The 26,729-nt window shown below is 37.3% G+C and overlaps 1 protein-coding gene across 6 annotated transcripts in view; it reads right to left on the bottom strand.

Annotated features, from left to right (window-relative positions):
* gria3 (glutamate ionotropic receptor AMPA type subunit 3) overlaps positions 1-26,729 on the bottom strand; it is a 202,819-nt gene that overhangs the window by 170,479 nt on the left and 5,611 nt on the right. For all 6 annotated transcript variants that reach the window (XR_010001064.1, XM_062963941.1, XM_062963940.1 and 3 more), the window contains exon 2: positions 18,703-18,861. Coding sequence is in view for 5 of the 6 variants with exons in the window: in XM_062963941.1 (XP_062820011.1) it covers positions 18,703-18,861 (159 nt within the window). In the remaining variant the exon portion in view is untranslated. The remainder of the gene's footprint in view (positions 1-18,702; positions 18,862-26,729) is intronic.

The following is a 26,729-nucleotide window of genomic DNA, read 5'->3' as shown; positions in this document are numbered from 1 at the left end:
CTGGAGCTCTTTTCCCCCGGGAAACAGCCACAACACTCGGAGTGGGTTTTTCCCGTTCTCTCTGCAAATTTAGAGGAGAAAACAAAAAGGAGAATATAGGGAAGAGCACAGTCGAGTTGTATCAAACTTAGAGTTCAAAGAACTCAATTTTGGCGGGTGGATATAGTCATAGTATTCCAAGGTAGATAGCAGGGCATTCTTATGAATGGGATCACCCAACAATCTGAATGGGTTGGTAGTGACAAAAAAAATACGTAACACTATGTAACAAAATTTGTGTTGTGACTCAGCCTTTGCCTTTGTGTGATTCTGATGTGCCTTTGCATGACTCTGATGAAGATTCTGGGTTATATGTGCATAATGAGGGCTGGGCTGTGGCGCAGCTGGTTAATAACCAGCTGCAATAAATCACTACTGACCGAGAGGTCATGAGTTCAAAGCCCGGGTTGGGTTAAGCCCCCGACCATTAAATAGCCCGGCTTGCTGTTGAACTATGCAGTCCCGAAAGACAGTTGCATCTGTCAAGTAGGGAAATTTAGGTACGTTTTATGCGGGGAGGCTAATTCAACTAATTTACAACATCATAAAACTGCCAGCAAAACACAAGGAAAGGAATGAGGAAGTACAGCCACAGTGAAGCAACAGCTCCCCCTGTGGCCGGAATCGTGAAGCTGGAAAAATGTTAAATGTCTCTGTGTCTGCCTATACTGTATGTTGTCTGTCTGTTGGCATTGAATGTTTGCCATCTATGTGTTCATTGTAGTCCGCCCTGAGTCCCCTTCGGGGTGAGAAGGGCAGAATATAAATACTGTAAATAAATAAATAAATAATGATGGGATTCAGGATGAATTTGAGGATGACTCTGATGCTGGGAATTATAGGAGTTGTGGGAAATCAAGAGCAGGGAGTTGTTCCCATGGGAATAAATCATGATGTTGTTTCTAACGAAGAATTTCAGGTGCAGGAGTGGAAAGGGAGGATAGCACTTTGCCGCCTGATAATGGCTCAGTGGCCCTGAATCTGGAGATCGCGATTGGGCTACGAGACTGGAATTCAGAGGGTTGCGGAGAAGCCTTTGCATAGCCAATAAATGAGAGTTCAAAGGGCAAAGGAACGCCTTTATGTCATGCTTTTAAAACAGTCTGCTCGCAGAGAGCTCTCTGTCAATGCAGTTTAATAAACTATTTCCATGTTTTTATGATAGAACCTATTAGGAAATGGCATTTATAACCCAGGAACATTGTTGGATTGCCTCCATCCCAACCACTAAACTTTGCCCAGTGGTTTGTGGTCCTTCTGTGCCTTCAAGTTATTTCTGATTTATGGTAATGCTAAGGAGATCATGGGATTTTCTGGACACAACGGAGCTGAGAAAGTGTGATTTGTCCAAAATCACCGAGCACAGTGGTTCTCATCCTGTGAGTCTCCAGATGTTTTGGCCTTCAGCACCCAGAAATCCTAACAACGGATAAACTGGCTGGGATTTCTGGGAGTTGTAGGCCAAAACATCTGGGAACCCATGGGTTGAGAACCATTGACCTAGCAACTTCTCCTGGCCAAGTAGTCATCTGAACATTGCATCCATATTCGATCTGTGAGCCAAAGTTGGTCCAGATCCATTGTTGGTTGGGTTCACAGTGCTCCATAAATGCAGGCGAACTACAACTCCCTAAACTCAAGCTCAATTTCCTCCAAACCCCACCAATATTCAAAGATGGACATGTTGGCTATGTGTGCCAAGTTTGGACCAGATCCATTGCTGTATAGTTCACGGTGCTCTCTGAGTGTAGGTGAACTACAGCTCCCAAAATTCAAGGTCAATTTCCCCCAATTCCCACCAGTATTTAGAGTTGGACATGCTTGGTATGTGTGCCAAGTTTTGTCCAGATCCATCATTTTTTGTGTTCACTGTAAACCACTTCTCTTCACTATTTGCAAACACCGATTCATTAAATGTTGTGTGTCTTTTGTGCAAGGTTCCAGGTGCTGGATTTCAGGGTTCTAGCACAAAACAAAACAGATCCTACCAACCTAAAGTCTGAGAAGGGAGCTGCAGAGGCTAGTAGTAGCCACCAAGAAGGACCTTCTTTGCATCCCACCAAGCGTGTTTCCGACCGATTGAGAGAAAAGCCACTTCTGATGATCCCAAGGCAGACATGTCAGCGGGGGATGATGGGTAGCAGAGTGAAATCCAAAAATTCACCATCCCGGTCTTCACCTCCTTCTCCAGACTGTCTCCCCGTGTGGAAATACAGCACTGGACAAACACACTCCAGCAGACGAGGGTTCGGTAGGAAATCCAACAGCAATCAATCTTTATTTACATGACAAAATAGAGCAAATCAGTCCTTCCTCCATGAGTGCTCTTGCCGAAGCGACTCATGCACACACACACTGCTCACCGCTCTCAAGACACTCCTCTGCATTCCACAGGACAAGAAAGAAAGTCCCGGTCAAAACAAACTTGACCCCATTGGTCCTGTGATATGTCAATCATAGCAGACTCTCATTAACTCCATAACTGCTGAAATGTCTTGCCGAAAAACTAACACACAAGGCATTTCTAATAACCCAGATTGATTTTAACATTTCACAATACACAATACCCTGACAAGACGTAAACACATTCAAGAAAACCAGGTCTGGCACAGAGCCTGTACTTGAGGAATTGTGGGAGTTGAAGTCCAAAACACCTGGAGGGCCCAAGTTCACCCTTGACTAATGTGAATAGATGTTGTTTTGAGGCAGACTGGGGTAAGACCCATCAATGTTTGGCTTTCCATGGTGTAGAGTTTTTGCTCGCGAGTATGTTCGGCACATATTTGTTCAAACCAGTGTGCAATCATTCTTTGGGGTTCTATAATAAGAGCAGAATCACTCCGTTTCTCAACTCTGTTTCCTTTCAAAGCCCCGTCGCAATCTTTTTATCCTTAGAGCAGAAACACCCCATTATCCGTTTCCTTTGAAGCGTCCCAAAGTACTCTCCAGCGATGAATGGCCCTCAAATGCAGGCGCCACGAAAACTGTCATAAAAGGGAGCTTGTATTGATGGCACGCAAGGAAGGTGTAACTCAGAGCATCATTTCATATCCCAATAATAGTTGCATTGTATGGGTGCCAGTGCGAAATGAATGGCCTTGTAAATATAAATCAATACAAGTTCTTTCCAACGACTGGCAAAGTTTTCAGATTATCAGCAGCTTCAGTGTCTTCCTTCCACTGATCTTCCTCAAAGCTTTAACCTGGAGAGCTGAGTTGATTTGCAACATAAATGCTTTACTATTAGTATTTGGTATAACAAACAATTACTACTGCAACATCCCTGGTTGCTGGTGTTCTCAAGTTCGAAGAAACAAGGTTACTCCCTCCAAGACTTTATAGGTAGTGAGAAAGAGTGACAAGATTTAAGGTACCGTATATACTCGAGTGTAAGCCGGATTTTTCAGTCCTTTTTTAGGACTGAAAAAGCCCCCCTCAGCTTATACTTGAGTGAGGGTCCTGGCCGGCTTATATTCGAGTTGGCTTATACTCGAGTATATATGGTACATTTATTTTTTCCTCTATTATTGTTGTTATTATTACATTTATTATTTAACTCTATTTATTATTATTATTATTATTATTATTATTATTATTATTATTATTATTATTATTATTATTATTACATTTATTGTAATAATGTGTTTTCGGTTCAAGCCTTGTCTCATGCCTAGAATCTGTGTTTGGATTACTTTTGAAGCTCATGTATTCATGTTACCTTGGATCTACTGTGCTATTTTTGGGACTTTGGACTCATAACTACGAAATCATTGGACTGTGTTTAAGGATTGCACTTGCAATTGGATTTTACTTTCTTTACAGCTTTTTATTAAGTTTTGCTATCAGTCCAACTCACTGCTTCTTGGCAGAATGGGGTTGGACTGGATGGCCCATGAGGTCTCTTCCAACTCTACTATTCTATGATTCTATGAGGAGCCCCGGTGGCGAAGTGTGTTAAAGCACTGAGCTGCTGATCTTGCAGTCCGAAAGGTCCCAGGTTCAAATCCCGGGAGCAGCTTGAGCACCCGCTGTTAGCTCCAGCTCCTACCAAACTAGCAGTTTGAAAACATGCCAATGTGAGTAGATCAATAGGTACCACTCTGGTGGGAAGGTAACGGCGCTCCATGCAGTCACATTATCTTGGTGGTGTCTACTAGACATGTCCAAAAAATCGTTTTGAATCGTATATCGGATTTATTTCGGATTGTTGTCGCTTTTTGATACGCACTCCGAGACATTGTCTCACAGTGCAACCAGCAATGTAATTCGAACCATCGTTGGCCCATTCTCTAATTGTCTCTTAACATTTCGTTATTTTTTTCCCCAAAAAAATTTTTTAAATATATTTTTTAAAATATTTTAATTTTTTTTTGTTTCTGCAACCTACCTTAAATGGGAGCATTGCAAATTTGATGAGGATAGCTCAAGAAATGAGGATGGGAGAGCCGTGTAAAAGTCCCGTCCTCCCTTCGGGTTCCTTTTTTTTCGTGATTGCGCATGCGCGTCCGCCATTTTAGAAACATTTAGAATCATTACGAATTTTCGGAAATATTCGAAATTTTTGGGTGGTAAAATCGGAAATACTTTCTATATCGAAGCGCCAGCGCCCCCTACTTTAGAAACGAGAATTGAAACATTTTTTTCATTGATCGGACATGCCTAGTGTCTACGGACAACGCCGGCTCTTCGGCTTAGAAATGGAGATGAGCAGCAACCCCCAGAGTCAGACACGACTGGACTTAACGTCAGGGGAAATCTTTACCTTTACCTATGATTCTATGATTTGCTATCTTTCTTCAATAAACTGAAAAACTCCAGCCTGTTGTGGTGGAGTTTGTGTGTGGTAGCAAGGTGAACCGGTGCTGAGTTGGAACACATTGGCACTTTAGGTGGAGAGTCCAGGGGAAGATAACTGGTTTTCAGTCCAACCACAATTGGCTAGGAAGGGTCAGTAGATTATGGGCTCACTGGAGATTACGTTCACCCTGAAGGGCTTCAAGAATTATTACAAGGAGCAAAAGAGCTCCGATTCTCCAGTTATCCTTCCTCTCACCTGCCTTTGAGCTGGCTCTATCCAGAGCGAATTCTGTAGTCTCTGGTGACCCACAAGTGCCCTGGAAGGTTTAGACTCCCATAAGCAGCTCTTGATTGAGATTCTCTCCATCCAGGGAACTTTTCACGCCGGAATAATCAGAGGAGCTTTCCGCCGCTGCCCCGAGTGCAGCCTCTAATGATGCCAGCTTGAATCGGGTGCCAATGCTAATCAATGGTGAAAGGGAGAAGAGAACATTATCTCTTAACTGTTCATTAATTAGGCCTCCGAGTAGAAAACGAGGCCCTTCTTTTCGGCATGAATGTTAGAGGTTCGCCCTTTGTCTTTGTGGTTCGGCCCCAACGGCCCCAGGGACACGGAGAGATCACAGCTCGCACTACCGAGCTTTTCTCGGCAAGCGACAAGGCTGAATCTGTTCCGAAAAAGACCATTTGAAGCGAAAGGGAGAGCTGCAAAGCAGCAACATTTACAGAAGATGAGACTGGGAATCTCCCGAAGGATTTGGGGAGTTGCACTCCATTTCTGTCCATCCTCGCCTCTGCAAAGAATGGACATCTCCAAATATTTCATCTGTAGATTCATTTCAATAACTTCTGCAAATTGCTCCCTGTTCTGGCAAAGAAACCAATGCCGAAGCGATGTCTTTGCACATCCTGAAGTGTTGCAGAAATCATACAGTAGAGTCAAAGGGATTCAATGGGATGCAGCACTGATGGCTAATAATGTGCACGCAGCAGGATGAGAGCAAAACTGGACACAACAAGAGATGTCGGACACAAACAATGAGCACCAACATCTTGGCCATGCGCGAGGCAGTCAGTCCATGATTAAGCATCCTGTCGAGAACCAGCGTGATCTCCACCTTGGATGGCGAACCCTTCCATGTTGCGTTCCAAAATGCCCTCAGGCAGAGACATCTTGGGCAGCAGCCCGCTGACCGCTCTGAGCATTGCCGCCCTTTGTGCCAGCTGGCGAAAGGCGGCCCAGATGCAGCAGCGGAAAGAAAAGGCGCATGGAGCATACAGAGTCTGGATGTAGATTTCCTCTCTCTTCTTACAGAAAAAAGACTTTGCTTTCAACAAATCCAACAAATGCTACAGTCAGCGAAGGACAAGAGGGATCCTCTCACCTCTGCAGAAGTCTACCGTAGACCATGCAGCTGTGGACACGTCTACATAGGGACCACCAAATGCAGCATTGCCCAGACACGAGTCAAAGAACATGAAAGGCACGGTGGACTAACTCAACCAGAGAAATCAGCCATAGCAGAGCACTTGAGGAACCAGCCTGGACACAGGATATTATTTGAGAACACAGAAATGCTCGACCACTCCAACAACTATCATGTCAGACAAGCATGTGGACAACTTCAACCATGAAAATGAACACAATCTGGCTACCAGTATTAAAAAACTCAAAAATCAGAACAGTAAATAAGAAGCAACACTCTGAAAACAGAGGAGTTCCAGTCATGAATCATTCAAGGGCAGCTAACGACTCTGAACAAAGGATAACCCCCCCAGGCAGGAAGAAGCCAGGACATGAAGGACAAGAGTTCTTCTCTCACCCTGGACTTTCCACAGATATATATAAACCTTTCTTGCTGAGTTTCTCCATACCTCACAACCTCTGAGGATGCCTGCCATAGATGTGGGCAAAACGTCAGGAGAGAATAGTTCTGCAACATGGCCATACAGCCCGGAAAACATACAACAACCCTGTGATTCCGGCCATGAAAGCCTTCGACAACAAAATGACAAAAACTTAATAAGAACATGGATTAAAATGGAGAGGTTGTAAAAAGAAAGTGCACCGTGAGCCCCGGTGGCGAAGTGCGTTAAAGCACTTAGCTGGAGACCGAAAGGTCCCAGGTTCAAATCCCGGGAGTGGCGGGAGCGCCCACTGTTAGGTCCAGCTCCTGCCAACCTAGCAGTTCGAAAACATGCCAATGTGAGTAGATGAATAGGTACCGCTCCGGTGGGAAGGTAACAGCGCTCCATGCAGTCATCCCACATGACCTTGGAGGTGTTTATGGACAACGCCGGCTCTTGGGCTTAGACCCTGTGTCTATAAAGTAGTTCAATACGCAGTAATGTTATGTTGTAATTACTGTATTGACGAATTTGGCACCAAAATATCACGATATATTGAAAACATCGACTCCAAAAATCCCTTGGATAATCCAGAACCTTGGGTAAGCGAGTCTTGGATAAGTGAGACTCTACTGTAGTTCAATACGCAGTAATGCTATGTTGTAATTACTTTATTTACGAATTTAGCACCAAAATATCACGATATATTGAAAACATCGACTACAAAAACGCCTTGGATAATCCAGAACCTTGGATAAGCGAGTCTTGGATAAGTGAGACTCTACTGTAGTTCAATACGCAGTAATGCTATGTTGTAATTACTTTATTTACGAATTTAGCACCAAAATATCACGATATATTGAAAACATCGACTCCAAAAATGCCTTGGATAATCCAGAACCTTGGATAAGCGAGTCTTGGATAAGTGAGACTCTACTGTAGTTCAATACGCAGTAATGCTATGTTGTAATTACTTTATTTACGAATTTAGCACCAAAATATCACAATATATTGAAAACATCGACTCCAAAAATGCCTTGGATAATCCAGAACGTTGGATAAGCGAGTCTTGGATAAGTGAGACTCTACTGTAGTTCAATACGCAGTAATGCTATGTTGTAATTACTTTATTTACGAATTTAGCACCAAAATATCACGATATATTGAAAACATCGACTACAAAAACGCCTTGGATAATCCAGAACCTTGGATAAGCGAGTCTTGGATAAGTGAGACTCTACTGTAGTTCAATATGCAGTAATGCTATGTTGTAATTACTTTATTTACGAATTTAGCACCAAAATATCACGATATATTGAAAACATCGACTACAAAAACGCCTTGGATAATCCAGAACCTTGGATAAGCGAGTCTTGGATAAGTGAGACTCTACTGTAGTTCAATACGCAGTAATGCTATGTTGTAATTACTTTATTTACGAATTTAGCACCAAAATATCACGATATATTGAAAACATCGACTACAAAAATGCCTTGGATAATCCAGAACCTTGGATAAGCGAGTCTTGGATAAGTGAGACTCTACTGTAGTTCAATATGCAGTAATGCTATGTTGTAATTACTTTATTTACGAATTTAGCACCAAAATATCACGATATATTGAAAACATCGACTACAAAAATGCCTTGGATAATCCAGAACCTTGGATAAGCGAGTCTTGGATAAGTGAGACTCTACTGTAGTTCAATACGCAGTAATGCTATGTTGTAATTACTTTATTGACGAATTTAGCACCAAAATATCACGATATATTGAAAACATCGACTCCAAAAATGCCTTGGATAATCCAGAACGTTGGATAAGCAAGTCTTGGATAAGTGAGACTCTACTGTAGTTCAATATGCAGTAATGCTATGTTGTAATTACTTTATTGACGAATTTAGCACCAAAATATCACGATATATTGAAAACATCGACTCCAAAAATGCCTTGGATAATCCAGAACGTTGGATAAGCGAGTCTTGGATAAGTGAGACTCTACTGTAGTTCAATACGCAGTAATGCTATGTTGTAATTACTTTATTTACGAATTTAGCACCAAAATATCACAATATATTGAAAACATCGACTACAAAAACGCCTTGGATAATCCAGAACCTTGGATAAGCAAGTCTTGGATAAGTGAGACTCTACTGTATTTGTGTATATATATGTGTGTGTATGTTGTTGTTTTTTCCATCCTGACGGGGAGTGCCAAAGGAAGTTCACATCTCACAGGATTGAATGGGAGGCATGAGCAGAGGTAACCTAGTTAAGACACTCAGTTGTCATGAATCACTTTTTATCTCATAAGGAAAGCGTTTTGTCACGTTACGTCTCCCATGCCCAGCCTTTCCCAAAATGTGGTAGGTTGTTGTGTTGGTTCAGTGTTCAAACTCGGTGTATTCCCTGCAAAGAGTGCGTAATTCAGGAGTGAATCGTCGGCCATAAAGGTGTACGACAGCGTTCCTTTTCCCACTTTTTTCCCCTTGCAATGACAGTGCAGAGAGAGGGAACGAGAAGCGGAATATGCGCTCGGAGTGCTAATGAGCCGACACTGCAGTGCTGGAGCAATGTTGTGTAGTGCACTACAAGTGCGGAACAAGAAGGAAGGCGGGAGGAAGGGGGAAAAACACACACACACCGGCAGTGCCATTTTTGAGGGAACCGGAGTGACAGGACTCCAAGCATATTTCAAGCACTAACGGCAACAGACGCAGCAGGGATTTTAATTTAAAAGAGAGATTGAGAGAAAGAAATTATTATCGGGAGATGCGAGTGATGGAGTTGTGCACCGAAGCTGTTCGGTTCCAATTCATTCCGACAAAGCTGTCTCATTCCACAGACAATGACTCCGTTTGTGTCAACTTAAGCTCGAGCTCAACTTAAGCTCGAGAAGCGTTTGAGCTTCCGCTTCTCCCAACCAAGATGCACCAACTCTCTCCATGAAGCCCCCGTTCACCTGTAGGTTTAGGTGGCAATGCTGCAGGATCACGTCGCCTCCCCAAAGAAGCATTAGAAACATCTATATATATAAAAGGGTAATGAAAATTCGGCCTAGGACAAAACAACAAAACTACACATCCCAGAAACACTAAACTTGGCAGCACAACCCCTCATCCATGCCTCTACGTTCATACAACAAAAGCTCCAGCTACTCCAGAAAACGGCCAGGCTTTGAGACTGCAAGGCTATTCACTGCTATTCCACCTGGCCAACAAAGGATTCCCATAAGCCACAGTAATGCGTGGCCGGGCAAAGCTAGTCTATATATATAAAAGAGTGATGGCATCACGGCAACCCACAAAACAACAAAACTACAGGCCCCCCAACCTCGAAATTTGACAACACAACCCATCATCCACGCCTCTAGGTTGATACAACAAAAAGGAAAGAAAAATAAAGTCCTAATTAGAGGGAGAGAAATAATTGTTTTTATCCAATTGCTGCCACTTAGAAGGCTAAGCTCTGCTCACTTGGTCTCCTAGCAACCCACTCAGCCTAGTGTTAATAAAAGAATAAAAAATAAAATAAATACAAATAATACAATAAAAATAATAAAAAACACTAAAAAAATTAATACAATAAAATACTATAACAAAATAACTAAAAACAATACAACAAAATAAAATATAATAAATACAAAAGATAAGTTACAATAAAATTAATTTAAAAAAATATAAATAATGTCAAATAAAATTCCACAACAACTTTTAACCAATACCACCACCACTTTGCCACAGCAACGCGTGGCTGGGCACAGCTAGTTATTTATAAAGACAGAAAGCAACCAAAACCATGTGCAGGCTTCCCTATCAAGGAAGGCAAGATTTCCCCATCCATGGGTTGCTGTGAGTCTTTCGGGCTGTATGGCCATGCTCCAGAAGCTTTCTCTCCTGACGTTTCGCCACATTCCTCACAACCTCTCAGGATGCCTGCCACAGATGTCAGGTGGGAAAACTTCTGGAAAAATGCATTATATATATATATATATATATATATATATATATATATATATATAAAAGAGTGATGGCATCAGGGCAGCGGACAAAACAACAAAACTACAGGCCCCCCAACCTCTAAATTTGACAACACAACCCATCATCCACGGCTCTAGGTTGATACAACAAAAAGGAAAGAAAAATAAAGTCCTAATTACAGGGAGAGGAATAATTGCTTTTATCCAATTGCTGCCAGTTAGAAGACAACGCCACAGCAACGCGTGGCCGGGCACAGCTAGTGTGTATACATATATATATATATATATATATATATATATATATATAAAGGGTAATGAAATTTTGGCCTAGGACAAAACAGCAAAACTACACATCCCAGAAACACTAAACTTGGCAGCACAATCCCTCATCCATGCCTCTATGTTCATACAACAAAAAGAAAAGAAAAATAAAGTCCTAATTAGGGGGAGAGGAAGAGGAAGAATTGTTTTTATCCAATTGCTACCAGTTAGAAGGCTAAGCTCCGCCCACTTGGTCTCCTAGCAACCCACTCAGCCCAGGGGACAGGCAGAGTTAGGCCTCACTTAGGCCTCTTCCACACTGCCTATAAAATACAGATTATCTGATTTTAACTGGATTATATGGCAGTGTAGACTCAAGGCCCTTCCACACAGCTATATAACCCATTTATAATGGACTTAATTAATGTCAGGGGAAAACCTTGACCCTTTACCTTAATTACCACCAATTCCTCAATATTTTTATTTCCCATGCCACCAGACTTCGCCACAGCAACATGTGGCCGGTGTAATGTACGTTTGTAGGACTGAGTAAACAACAAAACCACTGAACCAAATCACACCAAACTTGGCCACAAAATACATAGTAATCCAATCTATATCTTTCAAACAAAAAAACCTAGAAAAATAAAGTCCAAATAAGAGGATGAGGAAGAGCCTTTTTTTCCCCCTGGCTGCCAGTCAGAAGGGCAATCCAGCCCACCAAACAAGGATTCCCATAAGAAGAAAAGGGCCAGGCTTTGAGACGGCAAGGCTATTCACTGCTATTCCACCTGGCCAACCAAGGATTCCCATAAGCCACAGCAACGCGTGGCTGGGCACAGCTAGTAATAATATACTAATAATAATAATAATAATACAGCCAGCAAAGTGTCTGCTGTGGACACATCTTGTTGTGTTTCAAATAATAATGATAATAATAATAATAATTAACAAGAAAACTCATGACCATTCATCATTCACTGCACCCTCGCAGTGATGTTGACCGGCTATATCTGCCTAGAAGATCAGGGGGCAGAGGACTCTTACAAGTAAAGCAAGCAGTCAAAGAAGAAGAACATGCCCTGGCAGAAGATGGAAAGCAAAGTGAAGAACCTGCTTTGATTGAAGTCAAAAATCAGAAACTCCTCAAAACACAGCAGACAAAAAACCAGTACAAGAAAACTGCACTACAAACTAGAGCTGACAGGTGGCACAACAAAACATTGCATGGAAAGTTCCTTGACAAAATTGAAGGAAAAGCTGATAAGGAGAAGACCTGGCTCTGGCTCACGAATGGGACCCTGAAGAAGGTCAGCCCAGGAGCAAGCCATCAGGACAAAGGCAATTGATAATAATAATAATAATAATAATAATAATAATAATAATAATAATAATAATAATAATAATAGAAGACCTGGCTCTGGCTCACGAATGGGACCCTCAAGAAGGAGACAGAAGGCCTGATCCTTGCAGCCCAGGAGCAAGACATCAGGACAAAGGCAATTCAGGCCAAGATCGAAAAATCATCTGATGACCCAAAATGCAGACTGTGCAAGGAAACCGACGAAACCATTGATCATATCCTCAGCTGCTGTAAGAAAATCGCACAGACAGACTACAAACAGAGGCACAACTATGTGGCCCAAATGATTCATTGGAACTTATGCCTCAAGTACCACCTCCCAGCAGCAAAGAACTGGTGGGATCACAAACCTGCAAAAGTATTGGAAAATGAACACGCAAAGATACTGTGGGACTTCCGAATCCAGACTGACAAAGTTCTGGAACACAACACACCAGACATCACAGTTGTGGAAAAGAAAAAGATTTGGATCATTGATGTCGCCATCCCAGGTGACAGTCGCATAGATGAAAAACAACAGGAAAAACTCAGCCGCTATCAGGACCTCAAGATTGAACTTCAAAGACTCTGGCAGAAACCAGTACAGGTGGTCCCAGTGGTGATGGGCACACTGGGTGCTGTGCCAAAAGATCTCAGCCGGCATTTGGAAACAATAGACATTGACAAAATCACCATCTGCCAACTGCAAAAGGCCACCCTACTGGGATCTGCACACATCATCAGAAAATACATCACACAGTCCTAGACACTTGGGAAGTGTTCGACTTGTGGTTTTGCGAAACGAAATCCAGCATATCTATCTTGTTTGCTGTGCCATACAACGTCGTTGTGTTGATTATTATTATTATTATTATTATTATTATTATTATTATTATTATTTTATGTTTGTATCCCGCCTCCATCTCCCCAAAGGGACTCAAGGTGGCTCACATGGGACCATGCAACCCAAAAGACTCACAGCAACCCAGTGATTCCAGCCATGAAAGCCTTCAACAATACATTCCCCATCCATGTTTTCTCTCTCAACTGAAATACACCCGGTTGAAGCAAAATTGGAAACAACAGAGAGGCAGTTTTTGATTCAGAAAAAAATGCCATTTCAAATCAGGGACGCATATAGTCCTCTAAAGGCATCACTGGACTACAATTCCCAACATCCATAACCAGTACAGCCAGTGGTTGACTGGACTTGCAAAGCCAACAACCTCCCAAGAGATGCAGATGCTATTTCGTTGGTTGAAATCAATCATTCCCAGATGAAATGCCACCTTCCCATTAATCAAACCAAGATTTATTCATTCAGTATATATATTTGGAGGAGAAGATTTAGAGGTCGGTTTCTCAGGTTTCAAGGCACATTATTCAACAGGCAAAGCTTTGGGAAAGTTCTGTTTTCCCCACTACAGCTCCCAGTAGCCTCGTTTTGGACTCATAGAGTTGGAAGAGACCTCATGGGCTATCCAGTCCAACCCCATTCTGCCAAGAAGCAGGAAAATCACATTTAAAGCACCCCCAACAGATGGTCATCCAGCCTCTGCTCAAAAGCCTCCAAAGAAGGAGCCTCCAACTGGCCAAGGTGACCGATAGTCCCAAAATGTAACCTTTCCAAACATTAGGACATGGACTGTTCACAATACCGGGTCCAGCTTGAAAGGGCCAGGTTTCATTCATTGTACTTTGAAAATAATAATAATAACAATAACAATAATAATAATAATAATAATAATAATAATAATAATAATAATAATAATAATAGTAAGTTCAAGATTGAACTTCAAAGACTCTGGCAGAAACCAGTGCAGGTGGTCCCGGTGGTGATGGGCACACTGGGTGCTGTGCCAAAAGATCTCAGCCGGCATTTGGAAACAATAGACATTGACAAAATCACCATCTGCCAACTGCAAAAGGCCACCCTACTGGGATCTGCACACATCATCAGAAAATACATCACACAGTCCTAGACACTTGGGAAGTGTTCGACTTGTGGTTTTGCGAAACGAAATCCAGCATATCTGTCTTGTTTGCTGTGCCATACAACGTCGTTGTGTTGATAATAATAATAATAATAATAATAATAATAATAATAATAATAATATAAAAATCAGAATTATTAGGCTCCACAATAAAACATTTATGACAAGGTTTAAAGTATCTCTGAACAACCTTTGGAAGAACAAGGCAGAATTCCCCCCGTAAAAAGTTGCAAAAGAAAGGGATGTTTACCAAAAGTTTGAACATTTTCCACCATTTAACCACAGTATTATTGTATCAGAAATAGCATTTAATCCGTGAGCCTCTATCACCAAAGGAAGACTTGGATTTTCCTTCTTGCAGTGCATGCTATCTCAGTGTTATGGGATCATAGGAATTGTAGTTTTTGGAATTGTAGTTATTGATTTGGTATTTCGGTTGGAGCTCATCCATCACCTTCATGACTGTATCCGGATGAGACGTCAGGACGGCTCTACTTGAGCCACCCTTCAGAGAACTACAACTCCCAGAATTCTGCAATAACAGCCAATGAAAGCATAGCTTCCGTTTTTTTCTTCGTATCAGGAGCAACTTGAGAAACTGCAAGTCACTTCTGGTGTGAGAGAAATGGCTGTCTGCAAGGATGTTGCCCAGGAGATATGTTTTACCATCCTGTGGGAGGCTTCTCTTCATGTCCACACACGAGAAGCTGGAGCTGACAGATGGGAGCTCACCGTACTCTCCAGATTCGGACCACCAACCAATCTTTCGGTCAGCAGTCCTGCCAGCACAAGGGTTTAACCCACTGCACCCAGCTTGGGTTTGAAATGCAGGTAAATCCCAAGAGCGGGCATGAGAAGCAATGCAACTTATTCTCAAACAACTAGCATTAAAAATAAAAGATGTGGAAAAATGTCAGCTCCCAGAAAAGGAGCAAGGAACTGGCCATTTCTACATATTGTGAAGCATTCTTGGCAGATTGCAACGTGCCAGCAATTTTGACTTCTCAAAGACAATTTTATTTCAGATCCGGAAAGAGTAACAGCCCTTCTGGATATTTATTTGAAGCTACAAAGGCTTCAACGTTCGTTCGGTGGGCAGGACCGCCAATAATTTCCTCTCTGCTGCAATATATCATCAAGCAAGGCTTTCATTGCAGGCAAGGTCACCTTTTCCCATCCTTTCTTCCATCCGCTTAGCACAGATGTTAGTGCTTTGCAAAGCAGAGGAGGCAGAAAGGCCGGACAGAGGCGAGGTCTTGGGCTTTACCAATTAATACCAGAACTCGCTTTTATTTATATGATGACAAGTAGCCTATGGTGCATCTGCCGAATACAGAAAAACAACAAACAGCACAACTGACTGATGGAATCCATAGCCATGGCATCATCATCATCAACACCATCATCATCATCATCATCATTACAGTAGAGTCTCGCTTATCCAACATAAACGGGCCGGCAGGACGTTGGATAAGTGAATATGTTGGATAATAAGGAGGGATCAAGGAAAAGTCTATTAAACATCAAATTAGGTTATGATTTTACAAATTAAGCACCAAAACATCATGTCATATTTGTAAAATATGATTTTAGGAATTAAGCACCAAAACATCATGTTATACAACAAATTTGACAAAAAAAGTACAGTAGAGTCTCACTTATCCAACACTCGCTTATCCAACGTTCTGGATTATCCAACGCATTTTGTAGTCAATGTTTTCTGTCATGGGACCAATTCCCAGGGCTGAATTTGCAAGCCCTGGAATTGGAGCCATAACATCAACACTCCTGAATGTCTCATGAAAACACCTGGCAGCAGAGCATGGGAACTCGGGGGTGAAAATCATAACAATTATAATGTGATACAGGGGGTGGGGTTTGGTGATGATATTTACGTGTGGTGTTACGTTGCAACCAAGGTGATAAAATTGCTTGTATGTAAACATTATGTCATTCTCGACTTTTTCCAAGTCGTGTGTTCTTCAATAAAGATCGGTTTTGATAGCAGCTGTCTTTGATCTGCGTTCATGCTGGTTGTTTGAAGTGAGCAGGACAGTTTTCAATACATCGTGATATTTTGGTGCTAAATTCATAAATACAGTAATTACTATGTAACATTACTGCGCATTGAACTACTTTTTCTGTCCAATTTGTTGTATGACATGATGTTTTGGTGCTTAATTTGAAAAATCATAACCTAATTTGATGTTCAATAGGCTTTTCCTTTATCCCTCCTTATTATCCAACATATTCGCTTATCCAACATTCTGCCGGCCCGTTTACGTTGGATAAGCGAGACTCTACTGTAGTTCAATACACAGTAATGCTATGTAGTAATTACTGTATTTATGAATTTAGCACCAAAATATCATGCTGTATTAAAAACATTGACTACAAAAATGCCTTGGATAATCCAGAACGTTGGATAAGAGAGTGTTGGATAAGTGAGACTCTACTGTATTATATCCATAAGACAGGAGTTGGAACTGTGTGGTTCTCCAGCGTCCCGGGAATATCCAGTTGGCCAAGACCACTTCCACCATTAGTCAGAATTACCGTATATACTCGAGTATAAGCCGACCCGAATATAAGCCGAGGCACCTAATTTTACCACATCACAATTAGGTATAACATCTGGATGGCACATTTTATTTCCAAGCTGACAAAGAATAGGTCTAATAGCTGCCCTTAGTCTTATAGAATTGCAAATCAGAACAGTAAATAAAGAGCAAGGCTAAAAAAACCTGGAAATTCCAAACAAGACTCAATTAGGGCCAGCTAACACCTCCCAACAAAGGATTCCCCCAGGCAGAAAGCAGCTAGGCCTTGAAACTGCTAATCAAGGTGGCCAACATTCACACATATACCTCAAGCAGACAAGAGTTCTTTCTTTTTCCCATCCTGGACATGATTCCACAGATATATATTTTTATTATATATATATATGTATGTATGTATGTATGTATGTATGTAATGAAATTTCAGCCTAGGACAAAACTACACATCCCAGAAACACTAAACTTGGCAGCACAACCCCTCATCCATGCCTCTATGTTCATACAACAAAAAGAAAAGAAAATTAAAGTCCTAATTCGAGGGAAAGGAATAATTGTTTTTATCCAATTGCTGCCAGTTAGAAGGCTAAGCTCCGCCCACTTGGTCTCCTAGCAACCCACTCAGCCCAGGGGACAGGCAGAGTTAGGCCTCACTTAGGCCTCTTCCACACTGCCTATAAAATACAGATTATCTGCTTTTAACTGGATTATATGGCAGTGAAGACTCAAGGCCCTTCCACACAGCTATATTACCCATTTATAATCTTATATTATCTGCTTTGCTCTGGATTATCTTGAGTCCACACTGCCATATAATCCACTTCAGTGTGCATTTTATACAGTTGTGTAGAAGGGGCCTCATATAATCCAGTTCTAAGCAGATAATATAAGATACTTTACTTCCCATACCACCATACTTCGCCACAGCAACGCGTGGCCGGGCACAGCTAGTATAAAAAACAATAGTATAAAAACAATTATTCCTCTCCCTCTAATTAGGAATTTATATTTCTTTTCTTTTTGTTGTATGAACGTAGAGGCATGGATGAGGGGTTGTGCGGCCAAGTTTAGTGTTTCTGGGATGTGTAGTTTTGTTGTTTTGTCCTAGGCCGAAATTTCATTACCCTTTTATATATATAGATATATATAAAAAAGGTAATGAATGTTTGTAGGACTGAGTAAACAACAAAACCACTGAATCAAATCACACCAAACTTGGTCACAAAATACATAGTCAGCCAATCTATGTCTTTCAAAGAAAGAAAATAAAAAAAAATAGAAAAATAAAGTGTATGAGTCTTTCCATACAGTCCGGAAAACTCGCAGCAATCCAGTGTGCTTGTGGCGCTATTTTGCCCCATCTTTCCGGTTTGCTAAGCTTTCTCCACACCCTTCCTACAGCATCCATCACTTTGCACACTCATTGGTTGTTATCAGGACATTTCCTGCAAGAAGAAAGGCTTTTTCAAGGCCGAGAAGAAGAGAAAAAAGCAGCCGGCAATCCTTCTTCTTCCCTTTGTCGACTCAAGGTCACTTTAAGCAGTATTCGCATCATTCATTCCCAAGAGATATCAGTTGTGAAACCATCACACACACACAAGGCACACGTGTCGCTACATATCTGCTGTCGTCACTCTCGAAGAGTGAGAAATTAACTTTGAAACTCTCCCATCAAATAGGGGAAAAATCTTCCCATCTTTGCGGATTAATTATAACTGGCTCGGAGAAACACACCGCAAGACAAGTCATGTTTTCCTTTGGTTCGATCTAGTTTCCCAAAACACTAACAGCAATTACGGAGAGATGATGAGGCCGAAATGACGGATTTCCCGCATCCCTTTCAAGGAGAGGATGGATAGATAAAAGAAGGAGAAAAGCAGTTACTTACATGCATTTGTGACGGAAAAACTGTTGGAAGAATCCAGGTGGTCCACGTGGTAGTTCAAGTGGAAAGGTTTCTCTGTGAAATTTTGGTTGGTGTTGTATAACTGTACAGCAAAACGGAACGCGCTGTGCTCCTGGACTGTGTTTCGCATGAAAAGTCCTCCTGAAACGCAGAAGAAGAAAGAAATCAGTTTTTTCCCCTTGCTTTTATATATATTCTATCTGTGCCCGGCCACGTGTTGCTGTGGCTTATGGGAATGCTTTGTTGGCCAGGTGGAATAGCAGTGAATAGCCTTGCAGCCTCAAAAGCCTGAACCCTGGCTGCACCCCGGTGCCATTGCGGCCGAGGGGGTTGCTAGGAGATGAAGTGGGCGGGGCCTAAAGGGGGCAGGGCCTACCCTTCTGACCAGCAACCAGGGTTGAAAACGGCTCTTCCTCGTTCTCTAATTTGGACTTTATTTTCCAGGTTTTTGGTTTGAAAGACATAGATGGGATGACTATGTCTTTTGTGGCCAAATTTGGTGTGATTTGGTTCAGTGGTTTACTTGTTTACTCAGTCCTACAAACGTACATTACATTTTTATATATATAGATATTGTATATACTCGAGTATAAGCCGACCCGAATATAAGCCAAGGCACCTAATTTTATCACAAAAAAACCTGGGAAAACATTGACTCCAGTATAAGCCAAGATACCAATAAAATTACCGTATATACTCGAGTTTAAGCCAACTCGAATATAAGACGAGGCACCTAATTTTACCACAAAAAACTGGGAAAACATTGACTCCAGTATAAGCCGAGATACCAATAAAATTACCGTATATACTCGAGTTTAAGCCAACTCGAATATAAGACGAGGCACCTAATTTTACCACAAAAAACTGGGAAAACATTGACTCCAGTATAAGCCGAGATTCCAATAAAATTACCGTATATACTCGAGTTTAAGCCAACCCGAATATAAGCCGAGGCACCTAATTTTACCACAAAAAACTGGGAAAACATTGACTCCAGTTTAAGCCGAGATTCCAATAAAATTACCATATATACTCGAGTATAAGCCAACCCAAATATAAGCCGGGGCACCTAATTCTACCACAAAAAACTGGGAAAACATTGACTCCAATATAAGCCAAGATACCAATAAAATTACCACATATACTCGAGTATAAGCCGAGGCACCTAATTTTACCGCAAAAAAACTGGGAAAACATTGACTCCAGTATAAGCCGAGAGACCAATAAAATTACCATATATACTCGAGTATAAGCCGACCCGAATATAAGCCGTGGCACCTAATTCTACCACAAAAAACTGGGAAAACATTGACTCCAGTATAAGCCGAGATACCAATAAAATTACCATATATACTCGAATATAAGCCGAGGCACCTAATTCTACCACAAAAAACTGGGAAAACATTGACTCCAGTATAAGCCGAGATACCAATAAAATTACCACATATACTCGAATATAAGACGAGGCACCTAATTTTACCGCAAAAAAACTGGGAAAACATTGACTCCAGTATAAGCCGAGATACCAATAAAATTACCATATATACTCGAGTATAAGCCGACCCGAATATAAGCCGTGGCACCTAATTTTACCACAAAAAACTGGGAAAACATTGACTCCAGTATAAGCCGAGATACCAATAAAATTACCATATATACTCGAGTATAAGCCAATCCGAATATAGGCCGAGGCACCTAATTTTACCACAAAAAACCCTGGGAAAACATTGACTCCAGTATAATCCGAGAGCAGTAAATCTCAGAAATAAAAATAGATAATAATAAAATTACATTTTTGAATATTTACATAAAACTGGAATTTAAGATAACACTATCCAACTCTGATTAAATTCTTATTCTCAACTTCTTCAATGTAAATGTGCTTACATATCCTTTCAATAATAATAATACTACTAATAATAATAATAGAGTAAACCAATAAATGTAATAATAGTAATAATAATAATAAGTCCTAGACACTTAGGAAGTGTTCGACTTGTGATTTTGTGATACAAAATCCAGCATATCTATCTTGTTTGCTGTGTCATACTTATAATAATAATAAATACAGTAAAATAATAAATGTAATAATAGAGTAAATTAATAAATGTATTAACAACAATAAATAGAGTAAAATAATAAATGCAATAACAATAATATCAGAACAAAATGATAAATGTATTAATAATAATAATAATAATAATAATAATAATAATAATAAATTAAAATAAATGGAATAGTAGCAATAATAACAAGAGTAAAATGATAAATGTAATAATAATAATAATAATAATAATAATAATAATAATACAGTAGAGTCTCACTTATCCAACATAAATGAGCCAGCAGGATGTTGGATAAGTGAATATGTTGGATAATAAGGAGGGATAATAGAGTAAATTAATAAATGTATTAACAATAATAGAGTACAATAATAAATGCAATAACAATAATATCAGAATGAAATGATAAATGTATTAATAATAATAATAATAATAATAATAAAGATTAAAATAAATGGAATAGTAGCAATAATAACAAGAGTAAAATGATAAATGTAATAATAATAATAGAATAAAAAAATAAATGTAATAATAATAATAATGAGTAAAATAATATATGTAATAATAATAATAGAATAAAATAATAAATGTAATAATAATAATATGAGTAAAATAATATATCTAATAATAATAATAGACTAAAATAATAAATGTAATAATAATAATAGGTAGAGTAAAATAATAAATGTAACAATGCCAATAATAATAGAGGAAAATAATAAATGTACCATATATACTCGAGTATAAGCCGACCCGAATATAAGCCAACCAGGAACCTCAACCGAGTATAAGCCGAGGGGGGCTTTTTCAGTCTTAAAAACAGTGCTGCAAAACCAGGCTTATACTCGAGTATATACAGTATATATATTGAGCAACACTGTACTTTTAATAAATGGCTTTGGGATATATACAGCCCGAGCCGGTCAAGACACTGCAGCAATGCAACACACGACACGTCCAAAGCCATTCGTAGCCGGGGCTTTTTCTCAACACACAACGGCTCCATTTTTCAAAACAGCACATCCCAGCAGTTTTAAAAATAAATGCAAAAACTGCAGTTCTATGGACACGTTGACACGTTGCTAGAAATAAGCCTTACTGACAGTCAGGGGAGCTGCTGAATAAATGTATGGAGTTGCAAACAGCCTTATTTGCAGCTCCATAGTACCATTGCAACAAAAGGGGTTTAATCCCAACCCAAAATATTGTATTTATTCATTTATTTATTTATTAGCGACATTTATATCCCACCCTTCTCACCCCGAAGAGGACTCAGGGCGGCTTACAAGTCATATACCCATACAATATATTATATTATTAGTATAGCACAATATAAGCATTATATATTACTATATTGCACTATGCTACTACATTTCAATATTATTAGTAATATTACATGTAATATACATACGCAATTATAATAGTGTATTATTATTGTATTGTATTACATTATAATATTAATATTATATGTATATACAATATATTATATTATTGGCAGAGCACAATATTAACATTATATATTCCTATATTGTACTGTGCTAATACATTTCAATATTATTAGTAATATTACATGTAATATACATATGCAATTATAATAGTGTATTGGCATAACACAATATTAACATTATATATTACTATTTTGTACAATATCACTATACTGCAATATTATTAGTAATATTACATGTAATATACATATGCAATTATAATAGTGTATTATTATTGTATTGTATTACATTATAATATTAATATTATATGTATATACAATATATTATATTATTGGTAGAGCACAATATTAACATTATATATTACTATATTGTACTGTGCTAATACATTTCAATATTATTAGTAATATTACATGTAATATACATATGCAATTATAATAGTGTATTATTATTATTATATTGTATTACATTATAATATTATTAATATTATATGCATATACAATATATTATAATATTGGCATAGCACAATATTAACATTATATATTACTATATTGTACTATACAACTATATTGCAATATTATTAGTAATATTACATGTAATATCTAATATACATTTATAATAGTGAATTATTATTATTATATTGTATTACATTATAATATTATTAATGTTATATGTATATACAATATATTATAATATTGGCATAGCACAATATTAATGTTATATATTACTATACTGTACTATACAACTATATTTTAATATTATTAGTAATATGACATGTAATATCTAATATACACTTATAATAGTGAATTATTATTATTATTACATTATAATATTATTAATATTATATGTATATGCAATATATCATATTATTGGCATAGAATAGTATTAACATTATATATTACTATATTGTACTATATCACTATACTGCAATATTATTAGTAATATTACATGTAATATCTAATATACATGTAATATCTAATATACATTTATAATAGTGAACTATTATACTGCAATATTAGTAATATTGCATGTAATATAAATATGCAATTATTATAGTGCATTATTATTATATTGTATTACATTATAGTATTATCAATATTATATGTATATAAAATATATTATATTATTAGCATAGCACAATATACACATTATATATTACTGTATTGTACTATACAGCAATTTTATTAGTAATATTGCATGTAATATACATATGCAATTATTATAGTGCATCATTATTATTATTATATTGCATTACATTATAATATTCTTAATATTATATGTATATACAATATATTATATTATATTATTGGCATAGCACAATATTAACATTATATATTACTATATAGCAATATTATTAGTAATATCGCATGTAATATAAATAGGCAATTAATATAGTGCATTATTATTATTATATTGTATTACATTATAATATTATTAATATATATTATATTATTGGCATAGCACAATATTAACATTATATATTACTATATTGTACAATATCACTGTACTGCAATATTATTAGTAATATTACATGTAATATCTAATATACATTTATAATTGTGAAATATTATACTGCAATATTATGATTCTAATATTATGATTCTATGATTCTAATATTAGTAATATTGCATGTAATATAACTATGCAATTATTATAGTGCATTATTATTATTATATTGTATTACATCATAATATTATTAATATATATATTATATTATTGGTATAGCACAATATTAACATTATATATTACTATATTGTACGATATCACTATACTGCAATATTATTAGTAATAAGGCATGTAATATAAATATGCAATGATTATAGTGCATTATTATTATTATTATTATTATTATTATTATTATTATTATTATTATATTGTATTACATTATATCCAGGATTGCAGCCATGCAGATTACATATGTGTATCTGCATTATTATTATATTGTATTGCATTATACACAGGATTGCAGCCATGCAGATTACATATGTGTATCTGCATTATTATTATATTGTATTACATTATACACAGGATTGTAGCAATGCACATTATATATGTGTATCTGCATTATTATTATATTGTATTACATTATACAAACAGGATTGCAGCAATGCACATTATATATGTGTATCTGCATTATTATTATTATATTGTATTACATTATACAATGGATTGCAGCCATGCACATTATATATGTGTATCTGCATTATTATTATATTGTATTGCATTATACAATGGATTGCAGCCATGCACATTATATATGTGTATCTGCATTATTATTATATTGTATTACATTATACAATGGATTGCAGCCATGCACATTATATATGTGTATCTGCATTATTATTATATTGTATTGCATTATACAATGGATTGCAGCCATGCACATTATATATGTGTATCTGCATTATTATTATATTGTATTGCATTATACAATGGATTGCAGCCATGCACATTATATATGTGTATCTGCATTATTATTATATTGTATTACATTATACAAACAGGATTGCAGCAATGCACATTATATATGTGTATCTGCATTATTATTATTATATTGTATTACATTATACAATGGATTGCAGCCATGCACATTATATATGTGTATCTGCATTATTATTATATTGTATTGCATTATACAATGGATTGCAGCCATGCACATTATATATGTGTATCTGCATTATTATTATATTGTATTACATTATACAAACAGGATTGCAGCAATGCACATTATATATGTGTATCTGCATTATTATTATTATATTGTATTACATTATACAATGGATTGCAGCCATGCACATTATATATGTGTATCTGCATTATTATTATATTGTATTACATTATACAATGGATTGCAGCCATGCACATTATATATGTGTATCTGCATTATTATTATATTGTATTACATTATACAAACAGGATTGCAGCAATGCACATTATATATGTGTATCTGCATTATTATTATATTGTATTGCATTATACAATGGATTGCAGCCATGCACATTATATATGTGTATCTGCATTATTATTATATTGTATTACATTATACAATGGATTGCAGCCATGCACATTATATATGTGTATCTGCATTATTATTATATTGTATTACATTATACAATGGATTGCAGCCATGCACATTATATATGTGTATCTGCATTATTATTATATTGTATTACATTATACAATGGATTGCAGCCATGCACATTATATATGTGTATCTGCATTATTATTATATTGTATTGCATTATACAATGGATTGCAGCCATGCACATTATATATGTGTATCTGCATTATTATTATATTGTATTACATTATACAAACAGGATTGCAGCAATGCACATTATATATGTGTATCTGCATTATTATTATTATATTGTATTACATTATACAATGGATTGCAGCCATGCACATTATATATGTGTATCTGCATTATTATTATATTGTATTGCATTATACAATGGATTGCAGCCATGCACATTATATATGTGTATCTGCATTATTATTATATTGTATTACATTATACAAACAGGATTGCAGCAATGCACATTATATATGTGTATCTGCATTATTATTATTATATTGTATTACATTATACAATGGATTGCAGCCATGCACATTATATATGTGTATCTGCATTATTATTATATTGTATTGCATTATACACAGGATTCCAGCAATGCACATTATATATGTGTATCTGCATTATTATTATATTGTATTACATTATACAAACAGGATTGCAGCAATGCACATTATATATGTGTATCTGCATTATTATTATTATATTGTATTACATTATACAATGGATTGCAGCCATGCACATTATATATGTGTATCTGCATTATTATTATATTGTATTACATTATACAATGGATTGCAGCCATGCACATTATATATGTGTATCTGCATTATTATTATATTGTATTACATTATACAATGGATTGCAGCCATGCACATTATATATGTGTATCTGCATTATTATTATATTGTATTATATTATACAATGGATTGCAGCCATGCACATTATATATGTGTATCTGCATTATTATTATTATATTGTATTGCATTATACAATGGATTGCAGCCATGCACATTATATATGTGTATCTGCATTATTATTATTATATTGTATTACATTATACAATGGATTGCAGCCATGCACATTATATATGTATATCTGCATTATTATTATATTTTATAATATTGCAGCCATGCACATTCTATATGTGTATCTGCATTATTATTATATTGTATTACATTATATACAGGATTGCAGCCATGCACATTCTATATGTATATCTGCATTATTATTATATTTTATAATATTGCAGCCATGCACATTATATATGTGTATCTGCATTATTATTATATTGTATTACATTATACACAGGATTGCAGCCATGCACATTTTATATGTGTATGTGCATGCCTATAAGTGACTTATGTCAGGAAGCTGAGCATCCCTATGTTCCAGTTCAATGTTGGACTTTTTTAATGGCATTCAATG

This window comes from Anolis carolinensis, unplaced genomic scaffold (assembly GCF_035594765.1).
Source record: "Anolis carolinensis isolate JA03-04 unplaced genomic scaffold, rAnoCar3.1.pri scaffold_12, whole genome shotgun sequence".
Lineage (NCBI taxonomy): Eukaryota > Metazoa > Chordata > Lepidosauria > Squamata > Dactyloidae > Anolis > Anolis carolinensis.
Note: the sequence above shows the minus strand (reverse complement) of the source record. Positions and strands in the feature narration are given on the sequence as shown.